The sequence below is a fragment of the Pseudogymnoascus destructans genome, assembly GCF_001641265.1.
Source record: "Pseudogymnoascus destructans isolate 20631-21 unplaced genomic scaffold scaffold_22, whole genome shotgun sequence".
NCBI lineage: Eukaryota > Fungi > Ascomycota > Leotiomycetes > Thelebolales > Thelebolaceae > Pseudogymnoascus > Pseudogymnoascus destructans.
The window spans coordinates 89865-111870 of NW_020167541.1; the positions used below are offsets into that span (position 1 = coordinate 89865).

General features: G+C 49.7%; 3 protein-coding genes across 3 annotated transcripts; 1 reads left to right on the top strand and 2 right to left on the bottom strand.

The window, feature by feature from the left end:
* Positions 1-81: 81 nt before the first annotated feature.
* Positions 82-1179, bottom strand: VC83_07755 (uncharacterized protein). Its single transcript, XM_024471320.1, has 3 exons — positions 800-1179; positions 292-741; positions 82-231 (listed from the first exon to the last, which is right to left on the bottom strand). The coding sequence occupies exons 1-2, from the start codon at positions 1082-1084 to the stop codon at positions 337-339; spliced, it is 690 nt and encodes a 229-aa protein (XP_024320994.1). The 5' UTR covers positions 1085-1179; the 3' UTR covers positions 82-231; positions 292-336.
* Positions 1180-2373, bottom strand: VC83_07756 (uncharacterized protein). The gene is made up of 3 exons (XM_024471321.1): positions 2063-2373; positions 1860-2011; positions 1180-1754 (listed from the first exon to the last, which is right to left on the bottom strand). Exons 1-3 carry the CDS (start codon positions 2189-2191, stop codon positions 1367-1369), a joined length of 669 nt encoding a protein of 222 aa, XP_024320995.1. The 5' UTR covers positions 2192-2373; the 3' UTR covers positions 1180-1366.
* A 16304-nt stretch (positions 2374-18677) lies between these two features.
* On the top strand, positions 18678-22004 carry VC83_07757 (uncharacterized protein). Its single transcript, XM_024471322.1, has 8 exons — positions 18678-18948; positions 19011-19188; positions 19300-19506; positions 19566-19761; positions 19818-19911; positions 19965-20553; positions 20627-21132; positions 21191-22004. The coding sequence occupies exons 1-8, from the start codon at positions 18850-18852 to the stop codon at positions 21539-21541; spliced, it is 2220 nt and encodes a 739-aa protein (XP_024321061.1). The 5' UTR covers positions 18678-18849; the 3' UTR covers positions 21542-22004.
* The last annotated feature ends 2 nt before the right edge of the window (positions 22005-22006 follow it).

Below are 22006 nucleotides of genomic sequence, written 5' to 3' on the forward strand. Positions count from 1 at the left end.
AGCAATACTGTTCACTCTCCACGAGACTATCTGCAGCCCAAAGCACAACTTTGGGCTGCAGATAGTCTCGTGGAGAGTGTATCAGTAGCATGCGCCTCTCGCCGAATCGGTGTGTAGGCTCAACGAGAATTAGCCGGCCAAGCGTGGTCCCCACGGAGATAATAGTAGAGAAATATCCCACTTTCGAAAGCTCGCCGTGTCGCGCAGTGACGAGATACTCAACGAGCCAGCCTTCATACAAAGTTAGCAACACTCCCAGAATAAAGCCAAGTGAGACGCTGTAATCCTTACCTCCAAGCGTAATACCCAAACCCAAGTAGAAGGAGTTGAAGATGCTCAGAAGCCAAACCTCCTTCTGCGCAGCCGTCTCCCGCATCTCCACCCACGCCTTCCCAAAGCTCCCCTGCGCCTCCTCTTCGCTCTCCTCTCCACTCTATTCACAGCCTTCTTCCCAAACGTCGTATTCTCCCAAAACGCCACCGTCACAAGCGCCATATTCAGCCCCGCTATCCCAATCGCAAATCCGTAGAACAGCGCCCACTGCCCTGGCCGCGTCGAGGCGATCGCAGCCACCACGAGCGGACCAACGACACATCCGGCTCCGTAGCTGGCATGGATGACACCGAGCCAGCGGTGTGCCGATTTGACAGTTGCAACGAAGGCGTTCGCCTGTGCGTCTCGGAACGCAGCGCTGACGGCGGCGAGGAAGAATGTCACGGCGAAGAGGACAAACGGTGGGGTCTGACGGGTTAGCCCTTGCTGAATATCTCTTATGGTACAATTAAAAGGGGAAACTCACCCACACCCTCAGCACGTGTGTGAGGACCTGGAACGCGCCGAGCATGAGCACGCCTCCGCTCCCGAGCTTGGCGCGCGACAGCCCAGCCAAGGCGCAGGCAAAGAGGATTGCTATAGAGCCAGTGCTGATGCCATACGTATGCAGAATATAGGGGACCAAGGCACCGAGACTACCATCGTTGACGCCGGCCGTGAAGAAGGCGAAGGGGGCGCTGGCGAGCTTGAGCTTGAGGAATGGGGTTAGAGGGGCTTCTTCAGGGTCAGTGGGGGTGGGGAGAGTGGTCATAAAATATCCATCTTCTAGGTGGAATGGCGGTGGATGGGTTGAGAGAGTACGGTTGTTGCTGTTGGAACATCGACGGTTTGTAGTACCATTGCGAATATATTTCACAGGTTCATGGGGCAGATAGAAACCATGGCCTCGATCGCTTCATGTCTATGAATCAAATTATGTGGGCTCCTTCCTGTAGTGTAACCCTCTCCTTCCCGTTCCCAATAGCTCCTAAAGTACCCAAACCCTGGCATCAACAACTCCTTTGTAAATATCCCATATCCGTAAACAAACGCCCTACAGCATCGCCATGGCCATAGCAGCCCCACCCAAAACCCATCCCGCTCCCTGTGAAACCGCCGCAGCAGCCCCTGTACTCGCGCCCCCGGGTCCCGAGTCCGTGGTCGTTGCCGCGACTCCCGAACCCTTGGTATCCGTAGCCGACATACCCGCGCCTGCGCCTGCACCTGATGTTTGTGTCGATTCTGCACCAGACCCCGTGGTTGACGGCGCGATGCGGTTTGCGCCTACTGCGCCCGCCATGATTGTGATGTGAATGTAGGGCTGGTCGGTGCCAATGTATGTCTCGGTGCTAACTCCCGGGAAGCTGGCCTCGCTGCCGCCGTGGGACTCGACGCAAACTGCGGAGGTGGTGCCTGCTAGGGAACAATCGAAATGTCCCGCACTACGTACATTAGTTATGTGTCTTTGGCTGTAGATGGGGGGCGAGAGGGGCAGTGGCAGGTGGCCGGCCGGAAGAGACTCATGGTTGTGAGGGAGGGGGTCGTACAACGCAGTTTGGCCGTTGGGGTCTATCACAGGGGCAATGGTATATTTCACTGTCGTGGGCCCTTCGGTAAGCGTGATGGTTCCTTCGACACCGCAGTCTTGGGCCTCAGCCCCAGGGTCGCATGAAACGGCGTATGTGGTCGCTGTTGCGTCCTGGCGTTGTTAGTATGAGACCCTGGTGATCTGGGTAGGCGATGTACTTACGGAGCCAATGATGGAGGCAACAAGAGGTTGTTCGTCGGTGCTCGGGACAAAGAGAGTGACGGTTGCCTTCTGCGCAGCAGAGACGGTGGCCAAGGCGAGGCCGACGAGGCTGACGGATGCGGGACGCATGGTTCTGTTGTCGGCGTGGTTCGTGTACTTTTGTGAATGCCTGATGAAATAAAATAGTTGCAAAATAAAGGACAAAATGAAGGTAAAGGGTTGTAGTTATAGACAAGAGACAAAACGCCAACACGCAAAAAGAATTGAGGTCCTCGTTTGGAAACACGACTTATCTTTCTTGTCGGCCACGCGGTGCCTTGGTGCGTGCTACTTGGCCCACGAACCCCTACCAATAGAGCGATTCAGCAGGTGTTAGACACCTCATTCGACAGTCCTGTATGTAGTTAGTGTAGAAAATTTGACCAGGAACCCTGTATAAACCCTGTACAAACCCTGCTCGCCGTGAACCCCACTATTTCCTAAATAGGAAGTAAGACTGTCAGCGTCAGACAGTTATCTGTTCAAGGCTAACAGCCAGCCAGATTCCTATTGTAGTTAGAATATAAGTTAGTAATCACCTTGGATAGACGTCATGTAATTGTAAGGCGAATACAGTAGTATAGTGTAACGCTGACTTCTAAACGATAGAAGGCACAGAGGTTCTCTTGCGTAAAGGTTTATGTAATGGTGGGTGCACCAGATATGAGAATCTAGCCACCCAAGGAAGGGATGAATTTACTAAGACAACACACTGTCTTAGGAAACAGAGCCAAAGGGTTGTAGCTTAGACTATTCCACAACGCAGCAATCAGGTGTATGATGTGGTGAAGTGGTTTAGACAAGTTGCAACAAATGTTGAGTCTGAGAACTCAGGGGTAAGTCAGAGGTTAGCACCTCACTGACTTTTCAAAAACAGAGAATAACAAGATCAATGCTTGGAAGCTTGGAAAAGACGTGGAAGTATGTGCTAGTCGATTTACTGTATTGCCTGCTTGCCCTTTCTTAAGGAAAGGGCAATCCTATTTATGCCAAAGGAGTGTAGTGTAACGCTGACTTCTAAACGATAGAAGACACAGAGGTTCTCTTGCGTAAAGGTTTACTTATCAGAGGAGGCAGGGGATCAGACACAAAGGCTTCAAGTAACACGTTACTAGTATATAACAAATACTGTATTGAGTTGAGCACGAAGCTCCTATCTAAGGAAATACTATCTACTTATATAGTGGCGTCGTGCCTAGTGGACTCTTGGGAACTCACTTGAGTCCTCGGAGTCCTGGACTCTTAGGACTCTTCTCATCATCCTGCGAGTCCATCACGTGCCTAGTGGACTCCTGGGAACTCACTCGAGTCCTCGGAGTCCTGGACTCTTAGGACTCTTCTCATCATCCTGCGAGTCCGTCACGTGATACTTTCGGAACTACTATTCCCCGCTGCCCCTCCAGGTACCAGGGCCGGTCTCATGCGACCTCCCTCCTTCCTGTCCTGTAGTTGGCCAGCCTTCTTGTTCCGTCGTAACACTCGCTCCCTTCCCCTGGGCATTCGTCTCGAATCCTATAAGTACGTCCATGTCCCCGGGACTCTGCTGCTCCTCAGCGAGTCCTTCAATATGCAACATGCCTACTGACACTGCCCGCAAACTCCAGGAACGCAACGATCTTGTCCGTCGAATAAAGAACCACGGATACGAACTACCCGAAATGGATTCTTGCTCGAACTGCGTGAGGCGAAACATTACTTGCGTGTCGTCTCCAAATGATTCACGGCGGTGCGCCGAGTGCGTTCGTCGCAACTTGAAAGAAAAGTGTGACTGTATGGGTCCTGAGCATCCCGACTGGGTGAAGCTCGAACGGGAGGAGGATCGCCTGGATCGCGAAGAGGAAGAAACCCTTTCGAAGTTACTTCGTCTGCGAAAGCAGAAACGCCTCATCCGAACCCGTGGTAAAGATATGCTCCGGCGAGGTTTGAAAACCCTCGACGAGCTTGATGCGGCAGAGGAGGCCGAACGTGTGGCTGCTGAGAAGCGTGACGCTGTTGAGGCTGAGGAACAGGCAGTTAGCGCTGCCTCCTCGTCTGTGACCGGGACCCTCGCTTCCTCCGATCCACTGGCCTACTCCCCTGCATCTTGGGATCAATGGCTGGCGGATGGCGGCGTCGATATTCCTCCAGCAGTTCTTTGCTGATGTTCCTTGTTGGTTCCCACGAATTATCCGTAGGTTCGTAATTTTCCCATTTTATCAAAAACTCTTCTCGACGTCCTACTAACCTTCTGTCTAGGATCGCTTCGACCTCATATTCGATTATCTCATTCTCGGGTTGGAGTTCGGTGTCGGTCGCAATTGGGGTATTTCCTCTTGCTGGTTCCAGTAGTGAGACATGAAATACCGGGTGTAGTCTAGACTTCTTAGGTAGCTGCAGTCTGTAATTAACTGAGCTGACTTTGTTCAATATTTTGAATGGTCCCAATTTCTTGAAGTCCAACTTTGTGCTTGGTCGTTTCGTTTTGATATGTTTCCGGAGTAGGTATACTTTATCCCCCTCCTTGAAGGCAGGTTCCATACTGCGCTTCTTGTTTGCGTATGCGGCGGATCGTTCATTTAAGAATTGGATGTCCGTCGCAAGTTGTTCGTGGAACGATTTCAGTTGTTCCACCACGATCAGGGCTTGTTCAGCTCGTGATTCATCCGGTCTTGGTTGCCTATATGCTTCTGGCTGGTAGCCATAATTGGCAAAGAACGGTGAGACTTTCGTTGCTTCTGTCATCGCGCTGTTATATGCAAACTGTGCGATGGGTAAGATCTGAACCCAGTTATCCTGTTGATGATTGACATAGCTTCGCAGGTACTGTTCAAGGGTCTGATTTAATCTTTCTGTTTGGCCATCTGTCTGGGGATGAAAAGCTGTTGATAGCTTATGATTTGTTCCCAGTAGCGCCATCAATGATTTCCAGAATTTCGAAGTAAAGAGCTTGTCTCTATCTGAGATGATTTCTTCTGGCATCCCATGATCGGCTAATATGACTCGAATGAAGGTATATGCGAGCGCCTCGGCGTCGCTAGCTTCTAGATATGGTATAAACTTCCCATATTTCGTGAGTCTTTCCGTGATGACGAGGATAGAGTCATATTCTATTCCTGTTAACGGGTCCTTGGAGGGTGGAAGCTTGACGATGAAGTCCAAAGCTATTGATTTCCACGCTCCTTTTGGTACTGGTGTCGACTTGAGTTGTCCGTATGGCAGATGCCTATTGGATTTTGACTTGCTGCAAATGTCGCACTCTCTTACCACTGTCTCTACCTGCTTCCTCATACCTGGGAAGTAGTAGTGTCGAGTGATTCGTTCGAAGGTTCGTGTTACTCCCTGATGACCGTGTGCTGGTAACGAGTGTTGTTCTTGCACCAGCGGGCGTCTCATTTGACTTGGGACATACACTAACCCTTTGTATCGAATCAATCCTTGTTCGTCGATGGTGAAGTCGCCTTCGACTTTGGACAAGACTCGCTTGGCGCATTCGTCTGTTGCGTAAGCTTTCTTGAGTCTTTCCTCGAGTTCTGTATCTTCGATGACTGAGATCGTCGCTAGTAACTCGTTGTACTGTATTCCTGCATCTGTTTTCTTCAGAATTGCTCTAGGTCTTTCTTCCTTTGGGCCGGCGTAGTCGGTCCGTCTGCTGAGAGCGTCTGCTCTTGCATTCTCGGAGCCCTTGCGATAGGTTATCGTGAAGTTGTAGGCTGCGAGGGTTTCTGCCCAGCGGACTTGTCTGCGGTTTAAAACCTTGGTCGTGGTGAAGTATATGAGGTTCTTGTGATCCGTCCATACCTGCACAGGGTAGGTGGATGTAATGGTGGGTGCACCAGATGTGAGAATCTAGCCACCCAAGGAAGGGATGATTTTACTAAGACAACACACTGTCTTAGGAAACAGAGCCAAAGGGTTGTAGCTTAGACTATTCCACAACGCAGCAATCAGGTGTGTGATGTAGTGAAGTGGTTCAGACAAGTTGCAACAAATGTTGAGTCTGGGAACTCAGGGGTAAGTCAGAGGTTAACACCTCACTGACTTTTCAGAAACAAGGAGTAACAAGATGAATGCTTGGAAGCTTGGAAAAGATGTGGAAGTATGTGATAGTCGATTTACTGTATTGTCTGCTTGCCCTTTCTTAAGGAAAGGGCAATCCTATTTATGCTAAAGGAATGTAGTTCTCTCATTTTCCAAGACTTTCCATGACTTACCAGGCTTGGTAACTGTAGTTGACGTAAGAGAATCCCATAGAACCATCTCTTAGGTTCGTAGCCTATAGGAAGTAAAAGGAGGTCCAAGGTCAGAGTACCCCTATAGACAAATTATGTCATAGACAAATTATGTCATAGACAAATTATGTCATAACTTAACCAATCTTGTGGGTAACTAAAGAGCGATGACATGTAATGAATCATAGAGGTTCGTAGGAGCTTTTAGAGCTATCGTTCATGCTCCTAGGCCTCTAGTTGGTAGAGATATGTCATGTGGTAGTATGAGTGATGTCATGTAATGAATCATAGAGGGTTGTAGAGATATGCTATGTGGTAATATCGGCCCAGTAACTAAGGAGCGATGACGTGTAATGAATCATAGATGGTTGTAGCAATTGTTGAGTAGTATTGCTCTTGTTGTTGGTGTGATAAGCCAAAATATGTATAGTGACTTGTAGGTTTGAGGAGGAGATTTCCAAGTTTGCTCTTGAGTTTGATAGCAAACTGAGTGCAACGAATGTCAGTATGACAGAAAAGCATCGGACTTCCTGCGGGTGATGTGGATGGTTTGATGAATCCTTTTGCTAGGTTATCATCAATGTACTCCTTGAGTACCTTTAGCTCTTTTTCTGATAGCTGATATATTGGTCCGAACGGTGGACTCTTGTCTTTCTCTAGGGGTATCTCGTGATCCCATGGTTGGTGCTTAGGAAGCGCCTCGTTCTTAGGGCCTTCCTGGAATAATTGCTCGTATTCCTTGTACTCCACCGGTATACTCGTCGGTGAGGATGCCTGGGCTAGGTCATCGAGCTCGGAGGTTGCACATAACTCCTTCCGGCCCTGGGAGGGTTTCTCCCGTTGTCGCGTGTCCGTCCGTTGTTTACACGCGCGCTGGCTCATCACAACTTTCTCGTTCCACCAGTCGATCTGGGGGTTGTGTTTCTTGAGCCATGGCACACCAAGGATGCACGCATGGTTGTCCATGTGCACGATGTCAAACTGAATCGTTTCCTTGTGCCCATGTAGCATGACCATTTCTAATGGGACCGTTTCGTGGGTCACCATTCCTTCATTAGTCGAGATGGGCTCTCCATCTACGACCATTAACGGGTATGGTTCGGCTTTCATTGTTGTTTTGAAGCCCTGTGTATCTGCTACTTTCTTTGTCATAAAGTTGCCCGTCGCTCCGGAGTCAATCATTGCTCGGAGGTGTCGCTGTTGTATTTTAGCGACCACATATAGTTGCATGCTGCCCGTCGTGGCGCATAGCTGGTCTGTACTAGGCCTCTTCGTGTCACTCACCGGTGGCCTACCGTCGAGGACTCCTAGTTTTTTGACTCGTCCGAGGAGGGATAGTATTCATCCGCTTCCAATGGAGGTCCTGGGGGAGATCGTCTCCCTGTCTCTGCTGCGTCGTTCAGCAGGTGTGGATATCTTTCGTATACCTGTTCGCTTTTGATAGGCAAGTCCCCTTCAGACTGGCTTCGCCTGAGGGCGTGAACTTGCTCTGCGTCTCTGAAGTGTATCCTGGGCGAGGATCGGGGAAACAACTGATTCTGGTGTTTCTTTTTCCAGTGGAGCTTGCAGTCATCTTCGCTGCAATACTCCCAGTAGACATACGCATGCCAGGGATGATCAGTCTCTGTTGCGTCTGTTGTTGATAGTTCCCGCTGTCCTCTCACCCATGCACTATCTTCCCTCAGAGGCGTGGAGAACATGTCTAGTTGCTCCATGGCTCTCCTTTCGATGCGTGGAGTGGGTCTCGCATTTTCCCGTCGGAGCATATCTCTGGCTTTCTCGTCGTACTTCTCCAGGGCTCTCCTGCGGTCCTGGTAGTAAAGTTCGACGCTTTTCATATTCTTCAGTTTAGCCATATGCTCGACATCCTTCTCCAGTTCTTCCGCTTCTTGGGCTTCCAACTTAGCTACGTCTGGGGACGTGCCAAGCAGCCTGCGGGTATTCGTTAGTTGGTCGTAGTATCTCCAGAGGTCGTCCTTGCAGTCGTCCACTAGACATTCTTGTGGTAATCCCTGCAGTAGGTTTGTGTAGATTCCTTTAAGCGTAGGGATCCTCCTCCGGCTGTTAGGTTCGTTTCTCGCGTTCCTAATCTTATTATGGGCGTGTCTGGCCATGCATTTTACTACATCACATCCTTGCACCGAGGACTCATTGGACCTGTGGCTATGAACCAAGAATGAGCTTCGATACAGAGCAGCAAGCATATCACAAAGCCAAACAAGAGCACAAGAACATAGCTCAGACCATGGCAAAGGTTTGGGAGTTTCTTGTAATGGTGGGTGCACCAGATGTGAGAATCTTGCCACCCAAGGAAGGGATGAATTTACTAAGACAACACACTGTCTTAGAAAACAGAGCCAAAGGGTCGTAGCTTAGACTATTCCACAACGCAGCAATCAGGTGTGTGATGTAGTGAAGTGGTTCAGACAAGTTGCAACAAATGTTGAGTCTGGGAACTCAGGGGTAAGTCAGAGGTTAACACCTCACTGACTTTTCAGAAACAAGGAGTAACAAGATGAATGCTTGGAAGCTTGGAAAAGACGTGGAAGTATGTGATAGTCGATTTACTGTATTGTCTGCTTGCCCTTTCTTAAGGAAAGGGCAATCCTATTTATGCTAAAGGAATGTAGTTCTCTCATTTTCCAAGACTTTCCATGACTTACCAGGCTTGGTAACTGTAGTTGACGTAAGAGAATCCCATAGAACCATCTCTTAGGTTCGTAGCCTATAGGAAGTAAAAGGAGGTCCAAGGTCAGAGTACCCCTATAGACAAATTATGTCATAGACAAATTATGTCATAGACAAATTATGTCATAACTTAACCAATCTTGTGGGTAACTAAAGAGCGATGACATGTAATGAATCATAGAGGTTCGTAGGAGCTTTTAGAGCTATCGTTCATGCTCCTAGGCCTCTAGTTGGTAGAGATATGTCATGTGGTAGTATAAGTGATGTCATTTAATGAATCATAGAGGGTTGTAGAGATATGCTATGTGGTAATATCGGCCCAGTAACTAAGGAGTTATGACCTGTAACGAATCATAGATGGTTGTAGCAATTGTTGAGTAGTATTGCTCTTGTTGTTGGTGTGATAAGCCAAAATATGTATAGTGACTTGTAGGTTTGAGGAGGAGATTTCCAAGTTTGCTCTTGAGTTTGATAGCAAACTGAGTGCAACGAATGTCAGTATGACAGAGAGCTGCGATACTTCTGGTGTTTCAGCTTCGATTTGCCCCTCAATCGTAGGCGGGATAGGCAGAGCAGGGCTTCCTCTGCCATCTTCTTCGAAGGTAGAGTATTGGCGATGTCTTTGGGGTAAGGATTGGGGCTCATAAGCCAGGAATTCGAGCGGCTTCGAGGCCATTATCACTTATATAGAGCGACGTATGTAGATACTGCTATATGTTACGACGGAACAAGAAGGCTGGCCAACTACAGGACAGGAAGGAGGGAGGTCGCATGAGACCGGCCCTGGTACCTGGAGGGGCAGCGGGGAATAGTAGTTCCGAAAGTATCACGTGACGGACTCGCAGGATGATGAGAAGAGTCCTAAGAGTCCAGGACTCCGAGGACTCGAGTGAGTTCCCAGGAGTCCACTAGGCACGTGACGGACTCGCAGGATGATGAGAAGAGTCCTAAGAGTCCAGGACTCCGAGGACTCGATGTCATACTGACATTCGTTGCACTCAGTTTGCTATCAAACTCAAGAGCAAACTTGGAAATCTCCTCCTCAAACCTACAAGTCACTATACATATTTTGGCTTATCACACCAACAACAAGAGCAATACTACTCAACAATTGCTACAACCATCTATGATTCGTTACAGGTCATAACTCCTTAGTTACTGGGCCGATATTACCACATAGCATATCTCTACAACCCTCTATGATTCATTAAATGACATCACTTATACTACCACATGACATATCTCTACCAACTAGAGGCCTAGGAGCATGAACGATAGCTCTAAAAGCTCCTACGAACCTCTATGATTCATTACATGTCATCGCTCTTTAGTTACCCACAAGATTGGTTAAGTTATGACATAATTTGTCTATGACATAATTTGTCTATGACATAATTTGTCTATAGGGGTACTCTGACCTTGGACCTCCTTTTACTTCCTATAGGCTACGAACCTAAGAGATGGTTCTATGGGATTCTCTTACGTCAACTACAGTTACCAAGCCTGGTAAGTCATGGAAAGTCTTGGAAAATGAGAGAACTACATTCCTTTAGCATAAATAGGATTGCCCTTTCCTTAAGAAAGGGCAAGCAGACAATACAGTAAATCGACTATCACATACTTCCACGTCTTTTCCAAGCTTCCAAGCATTCATCTTGTTACTCCTTGTTTCTGAAAAGTCAGTGAGGTGTTAACCTCTGACTTACCCCTGAGTTCCCAGACTCAACATTTGTTGCAACTTGTCTGAACCACTTCACTACATCACACACCTGATTGCTGCGTTGTGGAATAGTCTAAGCTACGACCCTTTGGCTCTGTTTTCTAAGACAGTGTGTTGTCTTAGTAAATTCATCCCTTCCTTGGGTGGCAAGATTCTCACATCTGGTGCACCCACCATTACAAGAAACTCCCAAACCTTTGCCATGGTCTGAGCTATGTTCTTGTGCTCTTGTTTGGCTTTGTGATATGCTTGCTGCTCTGTATCGAAGCTCATTCTTGGTTCATAGCCACAGGTCCAATGAGTCCTCGGTGCAAGGATGTGATGTAGTAAAATGCATGGCCAGACACGCCCATAATAAGATTAGGAACGCGAGAAACGAACCTAACAGCCGGAGGAGGATCCCTACGCTTAAAGGAATCTACACAAACCTACTGCAGGGATTACCACAAGAATGTCTAGTGGACGACTGCAAGGACGACCTCTGGAGATACTACGACCAACTAACGAATACCCGCAGGCTGCTTGGCACGTCCCCAGACGTAGCTAAGTTGGAAGCCCAAGAAGCGGAAGAACTGGAGAAGGATGTCGAGCATATGGCTAAACTGAAGAATATGAAAAGCGTCGAACTTTACTACCAGGACCGCAGGAGAGCCCTGGAGAAGTACGACGAGAAAGCCAGAGATATGCTCCGACGGGAAAATGCGAGACCCACTCCACGCATCGAAAGGAGAGCCATGGAGCAACTAGACATGTTCTCCACGCCTCTGAGGGAAGATAGTGCATGGGTGAGAGGACAGCGGGAACTATCAACAACAGACGCAACAGAGACTGATCATCCCTGGCATGCGTATGTCTACTGGGAGTATTGCAGCGAAGATGACTGCAAGCTCCACTGGAAAAAGAAACACCAGAATCAGTTGTTTCCCCGATCCTCGCCCAGGATACACTTCAGAGACGCAGAGCAAGTTCACGCCCTCAGGCGAAGCCAGTCTGAAGGGGACTTGCCTATCAAAAGCGAACAGGTATACGAAAGATATCCACACCTGCTGAACGACGCAGCAGAGACAGGGAGACGATCTCCCCCAGGACCTCCATTGGAAGCGGATGAATACTATCCCTCCTCGGACGAGTCAAAAAACTAGGAGTCCTCGACGGTAGGCCACCGGTGAGTGACACGAAGAGGCCTAGTACAGACCAGCTATGCGCCACGACGGGCAGCATGCAACTATATGTGGTCGCTAAAATACAACAGCGACACCTCCGAGCAATGATTGACTCCGGAGCGACGGGCAACTTTATGACAAAGAAAGTAGCAGATACACAGGGCTTCAAAACAACAATGAAAGCCGAACCATACCCGTTAATGGTCGTAGATGGAGAGCCCATCTCGACTAATGAAGGAATGGTGACCCACGAAACGGTCCCATTAGAAATGGTCATGCTACATGGGCACAAGGAAACGATTCAGTTTGACATCGTGCACATGGACAACCATGCGTGCATCCTTGGTGTGCCATGGCTCAAGAAACACAACCCCCAGATCGACTGGTGGAACGAGAAAGTTGTGATGAGCCAGCGCGCGTGTAAACAACGGACGGACACGCGACAACGGGAGAAACCCTCCCAGGGCCGGAAGGAGTTATGTGCAACCTCCGAGCTCGATGACCTAGCCCAGGCATCCTCACCGACGAGTATACCGGTGGAGTACAAGGAATACGAGCAATTATTCCAGGAAGGCCCTAAGAACGAGGCGCTTCCTAAGCACCAACCATGGGATCACGAGATACCCCTAGAGAAAGACAAGAGTCCACCGTTCGGACCAATATATCAGCTATCAGAAAAAGAGCTAAAGGTACTCAAGGAGTACATTGATGATAACCTAGCAAAAGGATTCATCAAACCATCCACATCACCCGCAGGAAGTCCGATGCTTTTCTGTCATACTGACATTCGTTGCACTCAGTTTGCTATCAAACTCAAGAGCAAACTTGGAAATCTCCTCCTCAAACCTACAAGTCACTATACATATTTTGGCTTATCACACCAACAACAAGAGCAATACTACTCAACAATTGCTACAACCATCTATGATTCATTACACGTCATCGCTCCTTAGTTACTGGGCCGATATTACCACATAGCATATCTCTACAACCCTCTATGATTCATTACATGACATCACTCATACTACCACATGACATATCTCTACCAACTAGAGGCCTAGGAGCATGAACGATAGCTCTAAAAGCTCCTACGAACCTCTATGATTCATTACATGTCATCGCTCTTTAGTTACCCACAAGATTGGTTAAGTTATGACATAATTTGTCTATGACATAATTTGTCTATGACATAATTTGTCTATAGGGGTACTCTGACCTTGGACCTCCTTTTACTTCCTATAGGCTACGAACCTAAGAGATGGTTCTATGGGATTCTCTTACGTCAACTACAGTTACCAAGCCTGGTAAGTCATGGAAAGTCTTGGAAAATGAGAGAACTACATTCCTTTAGCATAAATAGGATTGCCCTTTCCTTAAGAAAGGGCAAGCAGACAATACAGTAAATCGACTATCACATACTTCCACATCTTTTCCAAGCTTCCAAGCATTCATCTTGTTACTCCTTGTTTCTGAAAAGTCAGTGAGGTGTTAACCTCTGACTTACCCCTGAGTTCCCAGACTCAACATTTGTTGCAACTTGTCTGAACCACTTCACTACATCACACACCTGATTGCTGCGTTGTGGAATAGTCTAAGCTACAACCCTTTGGCTCTGTTTCCTAAGACAGTGTGTTGTCTTAGTAAAATCATCCCTTCCTTGGGTGGCTAGATTCTCACATCTGGTGCACCCACCATTACATCCACCTACCCTGTGCAGGTATGGACGGATCACAAGAACCTCATATACTTCACCACGACCAAGGTTTTAAACCGCAGACAAGTCCGCTGGGCAGAAACCCTCGCAGCCTACAACTTCACGATAACCTATCGCAAGGGCTCCGAGAATGCAAGAGCAGACGCTCTCAGCAGACGGACCGACTACGCCGGCCCAAAGGAAGAAAGACCTAGAGCAATTCTGAAGAAAACAGATGCAGGAATACAGTACAACGAGTTACTAGCGACGATCTCAGTCATCGAAGATACAGAACTCGAGGAAAGACTCAAGAAAGCTTACGCAACAGACGAATGCGCCAAGCGAGTCTTGTCCAAAGTCGAAGGCGACTTCACCATCGACGAACAAGGATTGATTCGATACAAAGGGTTAGTGTATGTCCCAAGTCAAATGAGACGCCCGCTGGTGCAAGAACAACACTCGTTACCAGCACACGGTCATCAGGGAGTAACACGAACCTTCGAACGAATCACTCGACACTACTACTTCCCAGGTATGAGGAAGCAGGTAGAGACAGTGGTAAGAGAGTGCGACATTTGCAGCAAGTCAAAATCCAATAGGCATCTGCCATACGGACAACTCAAGTCGACACCAGTACCAAAAGGAGCGTGGAAATCAATAGCTTTGGACTTCATCGTCAAGCTTCCACCCTCCAAGGACCCGTTAACAGGAATAGAATATGACTCTATCCTCGTCATCACGGAAAGACTCACGAAATATGGGAAGTTTATACCATATCTAGAAGCTAGCGACGCCGAGGCGCTCGCATATACCTTCATTCGAGTCATATTAGCCGATCATGGGATGCCAGAAGAAATCATCTCAGATAGAGACAAGCTCTTTACTTCGAAATTCTGGAAATCATTGATGGCGCTACTGGGAACAAATCATAAGCTATCAACAGCTTTTCATCCCCAGACAGATGGCCAAACAGAAAGATTAAATCAGACCCTTGAACAGTACCTGCGAAGCTATGTCAATCATCAACAGGATAACTGGGTTCAGATCTTACCCATCGCACAGTTTGCATATAACAGCGCGATGACAGAAGCAACGAAAGTCTCACCGTTCTTTGCCAATTATGGCTACCAGCCAGAAGCATATAGGCAACCAAGACCGGATGAATCACGAGCTGAACAAGCCCTGATCGTGGTGGAACAACTGAAATCGTTCCACGAACAACTTGCGACGGACATCCAATTCTTAAATGAACGATCCGCCGCATACGCAAACAAGAAGCGCAGTATGGAACCTGCCTTCAAGGAGGGGGATAAAGTATACCTACTCCGGAAACATATCAAAACGAAACGACCAAGCACAAAGTTGGACTTCAAGAAATTGGGACCATTCAAAATATTGAACAAAGTCAGCTCAGTTAATTACAGACTGCAGCTACCTAAGAAGTCTAGACTACACCCGGTATTTCATGTCTCACTACTGGAACCAGCAAGAGGAAATACCCCAATTGCGACCGACACCGAACTCCAACCCGAGAATGAGATAATCGAATATGAGGTCGAAGCGATCCTAGACAGAAGGTTAGTAGGACGTCGAGAAGAGTTTTTGATAAAATGGGAAAATTACGAACCTACGGATAATTCGTGGGAACCAACAAGGAACATCAGCAAAGAACTGCTGGAGGAATATCGACGCCGCCATCCGCCAGCCATTGATCCCAAGATGCAGGGGAGTAGGCCAGTGGATCGGAGGAAGCGAGGGTCCCGGTCACAGACGAGGAGGCAGCGCTAACTGCCTGTTCCTCAGCCTCAACAGCGTCACGCTTCTCAGCAGCCACACGTTCGGCCTCCTCTGCCGCATCAAGCTCGTCGAGGGTTTTCAAACCTCGCCGGAGCATATCTTTACCACGGGTTCGGATGAGGCGTTTCTGCTTTCGCAGACGAAGTAACTTCGAAAGGGTTTCTTCCTCTTCGCGATCCAGGCGATCCTCCTCCCGTTCGAGCTTCACCCAGTCGGGATGCTCAGGACCCATACAGTCACACTTTTCTTTCAAGTTGCGACGAACGCACTCGGCGCACCGCCGTGAATCATTTGGAGACGACACGCAAGTAATGTTTCGCCTCACGCAGTTCGAGCAAGAATCCATTTCGGGTAGTTCGTATCCGTGGTTCTTTATTCGACGGACAAGATCGTTGCGTTCCTGGAGTTTGCGGGCAGTGTCAGTAGGCATGTTGCATATTGAAGGACTCGCTGAGGAGCAGCAGAGTCCCGGGGACATGGACGTACTTATAGGATTCGAGACGAATGCCCAGGGGAAGGGAGCGAGTGTTACGACGGAACAAGAAGGCTGGCCAACTACAGGACAGGAAGGAGGGAGGTCGCATGAGACCGGCCCTGGTACCTGGAGGGGCAGCGGGGAATAGTAGTTCCGAAAGTATCACGTGACGGACTCGCAGGATGATGAGAAGAGTCCTAAGAGTCCAGGACTCCGAGGACTCGAGTGAGTTCCCAGGAGTCCACTAGGCACGTGATGGACTCGCAGGATGATGAGAAGAGTCCTAAGAGTCCAGGACTCCGAGGACTCAAGTGAGTTCCCAAGAGTCCACTAGGCACGACGCCACTATATAAGTAGATAGTATTTCCTTAGATAGGAGCTTCGTGCTCAACTCAATACAGTATTTGTTATATACTAGTAACGTGTTACTTGAAGCCTTTGTGTCTGATCCCCTGCCTCCTCTGATAAGTAAACCTTTACGCAAGAGAACCTCTGTGTCTTCTATCGTTTAGAAGTCAGCGTTACATCAACAGTGACGGCTGGAGTATTCCTCCATTTTTGGTAGTTAAAGGCAAGAATCATCTTGCAAATTGGTATACAGACGGCGGCCTTCCACACAACTGGGTTGTTAAACTGACAAGCAATGGATGGACAAACAATGAGACGGGTCTAGAATGGTTGAAACACTTCGACAAACATACTGCTGTTCGTGCAAGGGGTCCATATCGAATGCTGGTGTTAGACGGGCACGAGAGTCATGAATCGGCCGAGTTCCAAGAGTACTGCAAGGCACACAACATTATAACTCTTGGACTACCTCCCCACTCGTCTCATTTAACTCAGCCACTTGATGTCGGGTGCTTTAGTGTGTTGAAGCGGGCATATGGTCGGCAGATTGAGACCTTCATTAAGGCTCATATCAACCACATTACCAAGGTCGAGTTCTTTCTCGCCTTTAGAGCAGCATATCTGGAATCCATGACAGCCCAAAACGCCCAGTCCGGGTTCCGCGGAGCTGGCTTAGTGCCTTTCAACCCGCAAGCAGTGCTTTCAAAGCTTGACGTGAGGTTACGGACTCCAACTCCCTCTAGACCCTCTACTGCCAACACCAACCCTTGGGTCTCCCAGACCCCTTCCAACCCAACTGAAGCTCTTTCACAAACAACCCTCGTTCGAAATCGAATTGCCCGTCACCAAGGAAGCTCGCCAACTCCACTCTTCGGGACAGTTATTGCATTGGAAAAGGGTACGGAGCGACTAGCACATGAGAACACCCTTCTGTCTGCTGAGGTACGTACCCTTCGAGCAGCCAACGAAGCCCTTAGCAAACGCCGCAGGGCTAAAAAGGCTCGTGTCCGTGAAGGAGGTGCACTTATAGTAGAGGATGCACAGGCTATTATCGCACAGAAGGATGTGGATGAGCAGGTACGACGCGACGTACGTGCGGTTGGGGGTAGTCGCAAGGAGGGGCAACCGTCTAGGCGATGCTGTGGGATCTGTGGAAAAGCTGGTCATAATGCGCGAACTTGTCAAGAAGCTATAGATATGTCTAGTTCATCTGATTCCGCTTAGTTATAGTTAATTTAATATGTTATGGTTGATTTATTGATATTCAAAGTAGAATGCCAATGAAAAGTGTCCGAGGTACTGATATGTCCGACGTACTGATAAACCACGTTATACACATTCCCATCCCATCTTACTCATATTTTATATTTTACAGCCACTAGATGTGGGGATCTTCCAGCCGTATAAGCACTGGCACAGAGAGGCTGTGCTTGCTGCCATACGTGATATGGATGTTACATATGACCTACAGTCCTTTATGAGGGATCTTACCAAAATGTGGCTACAGACTTTTAAGGAGTCTACAATTATATCAGCTTTCCAGAAAGCAGGAATTTGGCCAGTAAGCCACATTATAGCTCTCGCAAAGCTACGTACGTACTCACAGCCTGCTCCTATGCCTACACCTACGCCTCTACCTATACGGGTTTCTACACCAAAACCCTCGGCTTTTAGGGGGGTTGAAGAGGGGCTACAGTACTGGAAACAACGGGTTCCAGAGGGTTTTAGTAGCCCCTCGAGGGAGAGCTACAAGAATTGGCTCACAGGAACGGAAGAGGTTGTAGTAGGAGGCCAGCTTCAAGAGCTTGACCTACTGGCTTTTCGACGCCAGGTTGAGGAGTCGAAGAAGCGGTCGAGCCGAAGCCGGGCTCGCCTTCAGTTTGGAGGTGAGCTTACGGCAGCTCACGCTCACGAGCTTCGGGCCCAGAAAGCTGAGCTAGCAGCTCAGAAGCTTGAGGCCAAGCGGGTTTGAGTAGCCCGCCAGGCTGCCAACCGGGCCCAAAAGCAGCTTCGCCGGGCAGGAATTGAGGCCCGGAAGGAAGAGCGCCTCCGAAAGAAGGGGGTAGCAGCTCTTCGGAAAGCTGGCCTCCCAATTCCTCCAGAGTTTGAGGACCTAATTCCTGACCCGGAAGCCCTCCAAACTGAGGTCGAGAGTGAGGGCGAGGGCGAGGGCGAGGGTGAGAGTGGGAGAGAGGGTAGGAGTGGGAGCGAAGAAGTGATAGTTTCATAGAATGGCTTAATTATGTACCTTTACATACAAATTACTATGGAGAGGTACTTACGGTCGCAATTGTGACGAGCCGCGTATTGCTTCCTCTCGAGTTGGGCAGCCGCGTATTGCTTACTCCAACCTTGAGCGAAGCGAAAAGTTTGGTCACGACGATTAGCTGTTACAAAATGTGCAGGTGTGGTGGGGTGGAGCGTTCGCTATGCTAGAGCTTTCGCTATGCATGTACGTTACAGAAATTAGTATACAAATATAATGCCTCCATGACGATCCCACGCCGTGTGAGTCGATAGGCCAATCCCCTTGCTTATGTAATCACGATGAGAGTGGGACAAGGGTACCTGATAAGATCTCGATAGCAGCCACAGAAATCGTAGGGCAGTACGATGGGCCTGGCTGGATACGCACCCTGGTATCTCAACATACAAAATGACCAACATCGCCGATGACGAGGCCACAGAGGCAATTATCGTGGCAAGCTGCAAGCAGACGCGCTTTCATATATCAGACACCAACAAGTCTACAGAGGTTGTTTCCATTCCGTCACCCCCCTCACGAACCCTCGACTGACGTAGCTCCAATGGGGGTAGATTGATATTGTTGGACTTAGCCTTGGAATTGCGCCCTCTGGAGCCGCTAGGAAGGCGAAAAAAGGGAAGGGCAAGGCGGCTTCTGCCCAAGAGAAAGAGCTTCTTGTCAATGCCGAGCTAAGATTGAAGTCTGGCATTCACTATGCGCTGCTGGGGCGCAATGGGAGCGGGAAGTCAAGTATGTTCTCCGAGAGCTATATAGAGCATTACCCGCTATTGGAAGCCATTGAAATCCGAAACTCGTCTACTATGCAGCAGGAATGATCATAGAGGCTAATACGTAGGCCAGCAATCCTCCGCGCACTCGCAGACAGGATAATCCCCGGTCTTCCACCTTCTCTCCGAGTCGCCATCCTTCAACAGACAAGCACAGATGCTGAAAACCCCAGGCCAGCAAAGGATGGTCCGAGAACCTCAGTGCCGGAGGACACAACAGTGTTGCAGCATGTCATCGAAGGAGACCAGTCACGTACTGCTCTAATCCAGGACCTGCAAGGTTTGCCACCTCTCCCCGTATTCGGCGACCAGTATAGTTAATATTTACCCGCGCCATAGCCTTGGCAGGAACAGATGCAGATCGTGAGGATGTAATAACACAGGTTCGAAGGTATCGCCAGATGCGATATAACCGCCTGAACCGTGATCTGCTCGAGGTGCAAAATAATGCCTATCGACGGAGTGGAGCGCGTGGGTCGCAGGCCAGGAAGGACCTTATTGCGTTTGAGAAGGAGGTTGCGGAAGCAACGGAGAAGTATGGCACTCACGATCAGGTTATGCAATAGTATATGTACTGATGCTACGGTGTAGGCTTGCAGAAGAAATCACAGACTCCCCTGCTATCCAAGATGAATTCCTCACCGCGTCGTCCCTCCTAGTTGACCTCGAAGCCGAGCTGGAAACGGTACGTCCAACCCTCCATCCCGGCCCCCATCCCAACCATCTAACATACCCCAGATGCCCCTACCAGCCCTGGAAACCCGCGCCCGCTCTATCCTCACAGCCCTCGGCTTCACCGAAGCCACCCTCGCCAAACCCATCCCCACTCTCTCAGGAGGCTGGCGCATGCGCGCCGCCCTCGCGCGCGCCCTCCTCCAGAAAGCCGACCTACTCATCCTTGACGAACCCACCAACTTCCTCGATCTCCGAGCAATCATCTGGCTTCAATCGCACCTCATCGCCCTGCGCGATAGCCAAGCCGGTACTACTGTGCTCCTAGTCTCTCACGACCGCGAGTTTGTGGATAGTGTCGCTGAGGAGGTTATTCTGGTTAAGGAGCAGAGCCTCGAGTATTTCCGCGGCAATCTCTCAGCGTACGAGGAGGACTTTCGGTCACGGGTTCTGAATTTGACGAGGATGCTGGAGGCGCAGGGGAAGGAGACGGCTAGGCTGGAGAAGTCGATTCGGGAGACTATTAAGGTGGGGAAGAAGACAGGGGATGATAATAAGTTGCGCATGGCGAAGTCGCGGCAGAAGAGACTTGAAGATGGCGCGGGGATGCAGGTTAATGAGAAGGGACAGCGGTTTAAGCTGTCTGATCGGATGGGTGAGAGCCCCCTGAGAGCTCCTGATGCCCCTTCCTTTGCATATAACGAACAGCAACTGACTAATAACAACAGGCTGGTTCGACAGCAAACACGCCGCCATCGAAATCCCCAAAGACGAACAAGGCGTCTCCATCTCCCTCCTCCCCGCCCCCGACCTCCGCTTCCCCGGCCCCCTCCTCTCCCTCGAAGACGTCTCCTACCGCTACGCCCCCACCTCCCCCCTGGTCCTCCAGAACATGACCCTCTCCATCCACTTGGGCGACCGCATCGGCATCGTCGGGCTCAACGGCGGCGGTAAGACGACGTTGCTTAACCTGCTCACTGAGTCTCTCCGCCCGAATCGGGGGGCGGTGACGAGGCATCCCAGGCTGAAGTTGGGGTATTATTCGCAGCATGCTGTGGAGGATTTGCAGGTTCTTGGGCGCAAGGAGGAGGGGCTGACGGCGTTGAAATTGCTGGCGGAGGATTCGGCGGGGGAGATGGCGGAGCAGGAGATGAGGGGGTTGTTGGGGTCGTTTGGGTTGCAGAGACGGACGGCGTCGGATGTGCCGCTTGCGAAGTTGTCGGGTGGTCAACTTGTGAGTTTTTGTTTGTTTCGTTCGTCGTGATTTGACACAGCTGACATTGTTATTTTAGGTCTGCCTAGCTCTCGTCCGCATCCTCTGGTCCCGTCCTAACCTCCTCATTCTTGATGAAGTCACGACCCATCTCGACTATCGCACCGTCATCGCCCTGGGAGAAGCGCTCATAGACTACAGCGGCGCCGTGGTGCTGGTGACGCACGATCGCTACCTCGTGCGCCGCGTGGTGGAGGGGGAGGTATTCACCAACGGCGGGGAGGACGAAGGGGGCCGAGGCGAGGAAGAAGAGGATAACAGGAGGAGAGTGGTGTATTCGCTGAGTGGGGGGAAGATGAAGGTGTTGGAGAAGGGGATGGAGGGGTTTGTGAGGGTGATGGAGAAGAGGGTTGCGAAGATGGGAATTTAAGCGAGTTAACCTTGTTGTGGATGGGAGTCGGTGTTGTAAATGGGAGTCGGTGTTGTAAATAAGGAGGTGAGATGGGGATATGCCATCGCAACGTTTTATGATTCCCGCCTCCTACGAATCGCACTCTTCCCGCAACCCTTCACGACCTTACACAGACATGCCGGCTCCCGCTCCCGCTCTCCCCCCTCACTCGCCTCACGCGCCCGCTCAAGGGCCCCCACGCCCCCCCCAAGCGTGCCATGTCCATACCTCCCCCTCTCAATCGGACTCTCCACCCGTGGGGAGTATGGGGAGTATGGCATGTTTTACAACTTCACCCGAGTCCTCAGTGAATAAACCCAGCACGCCCATCTCACTCACCATCATCCTCACACCAGTATTACCTCCCCCCCCAAAAAAATAAATAAGGGGGGGCACAACAACCACCCCATTTCACGTGATCATCCCCCCCCCCTCCCCCCCCAG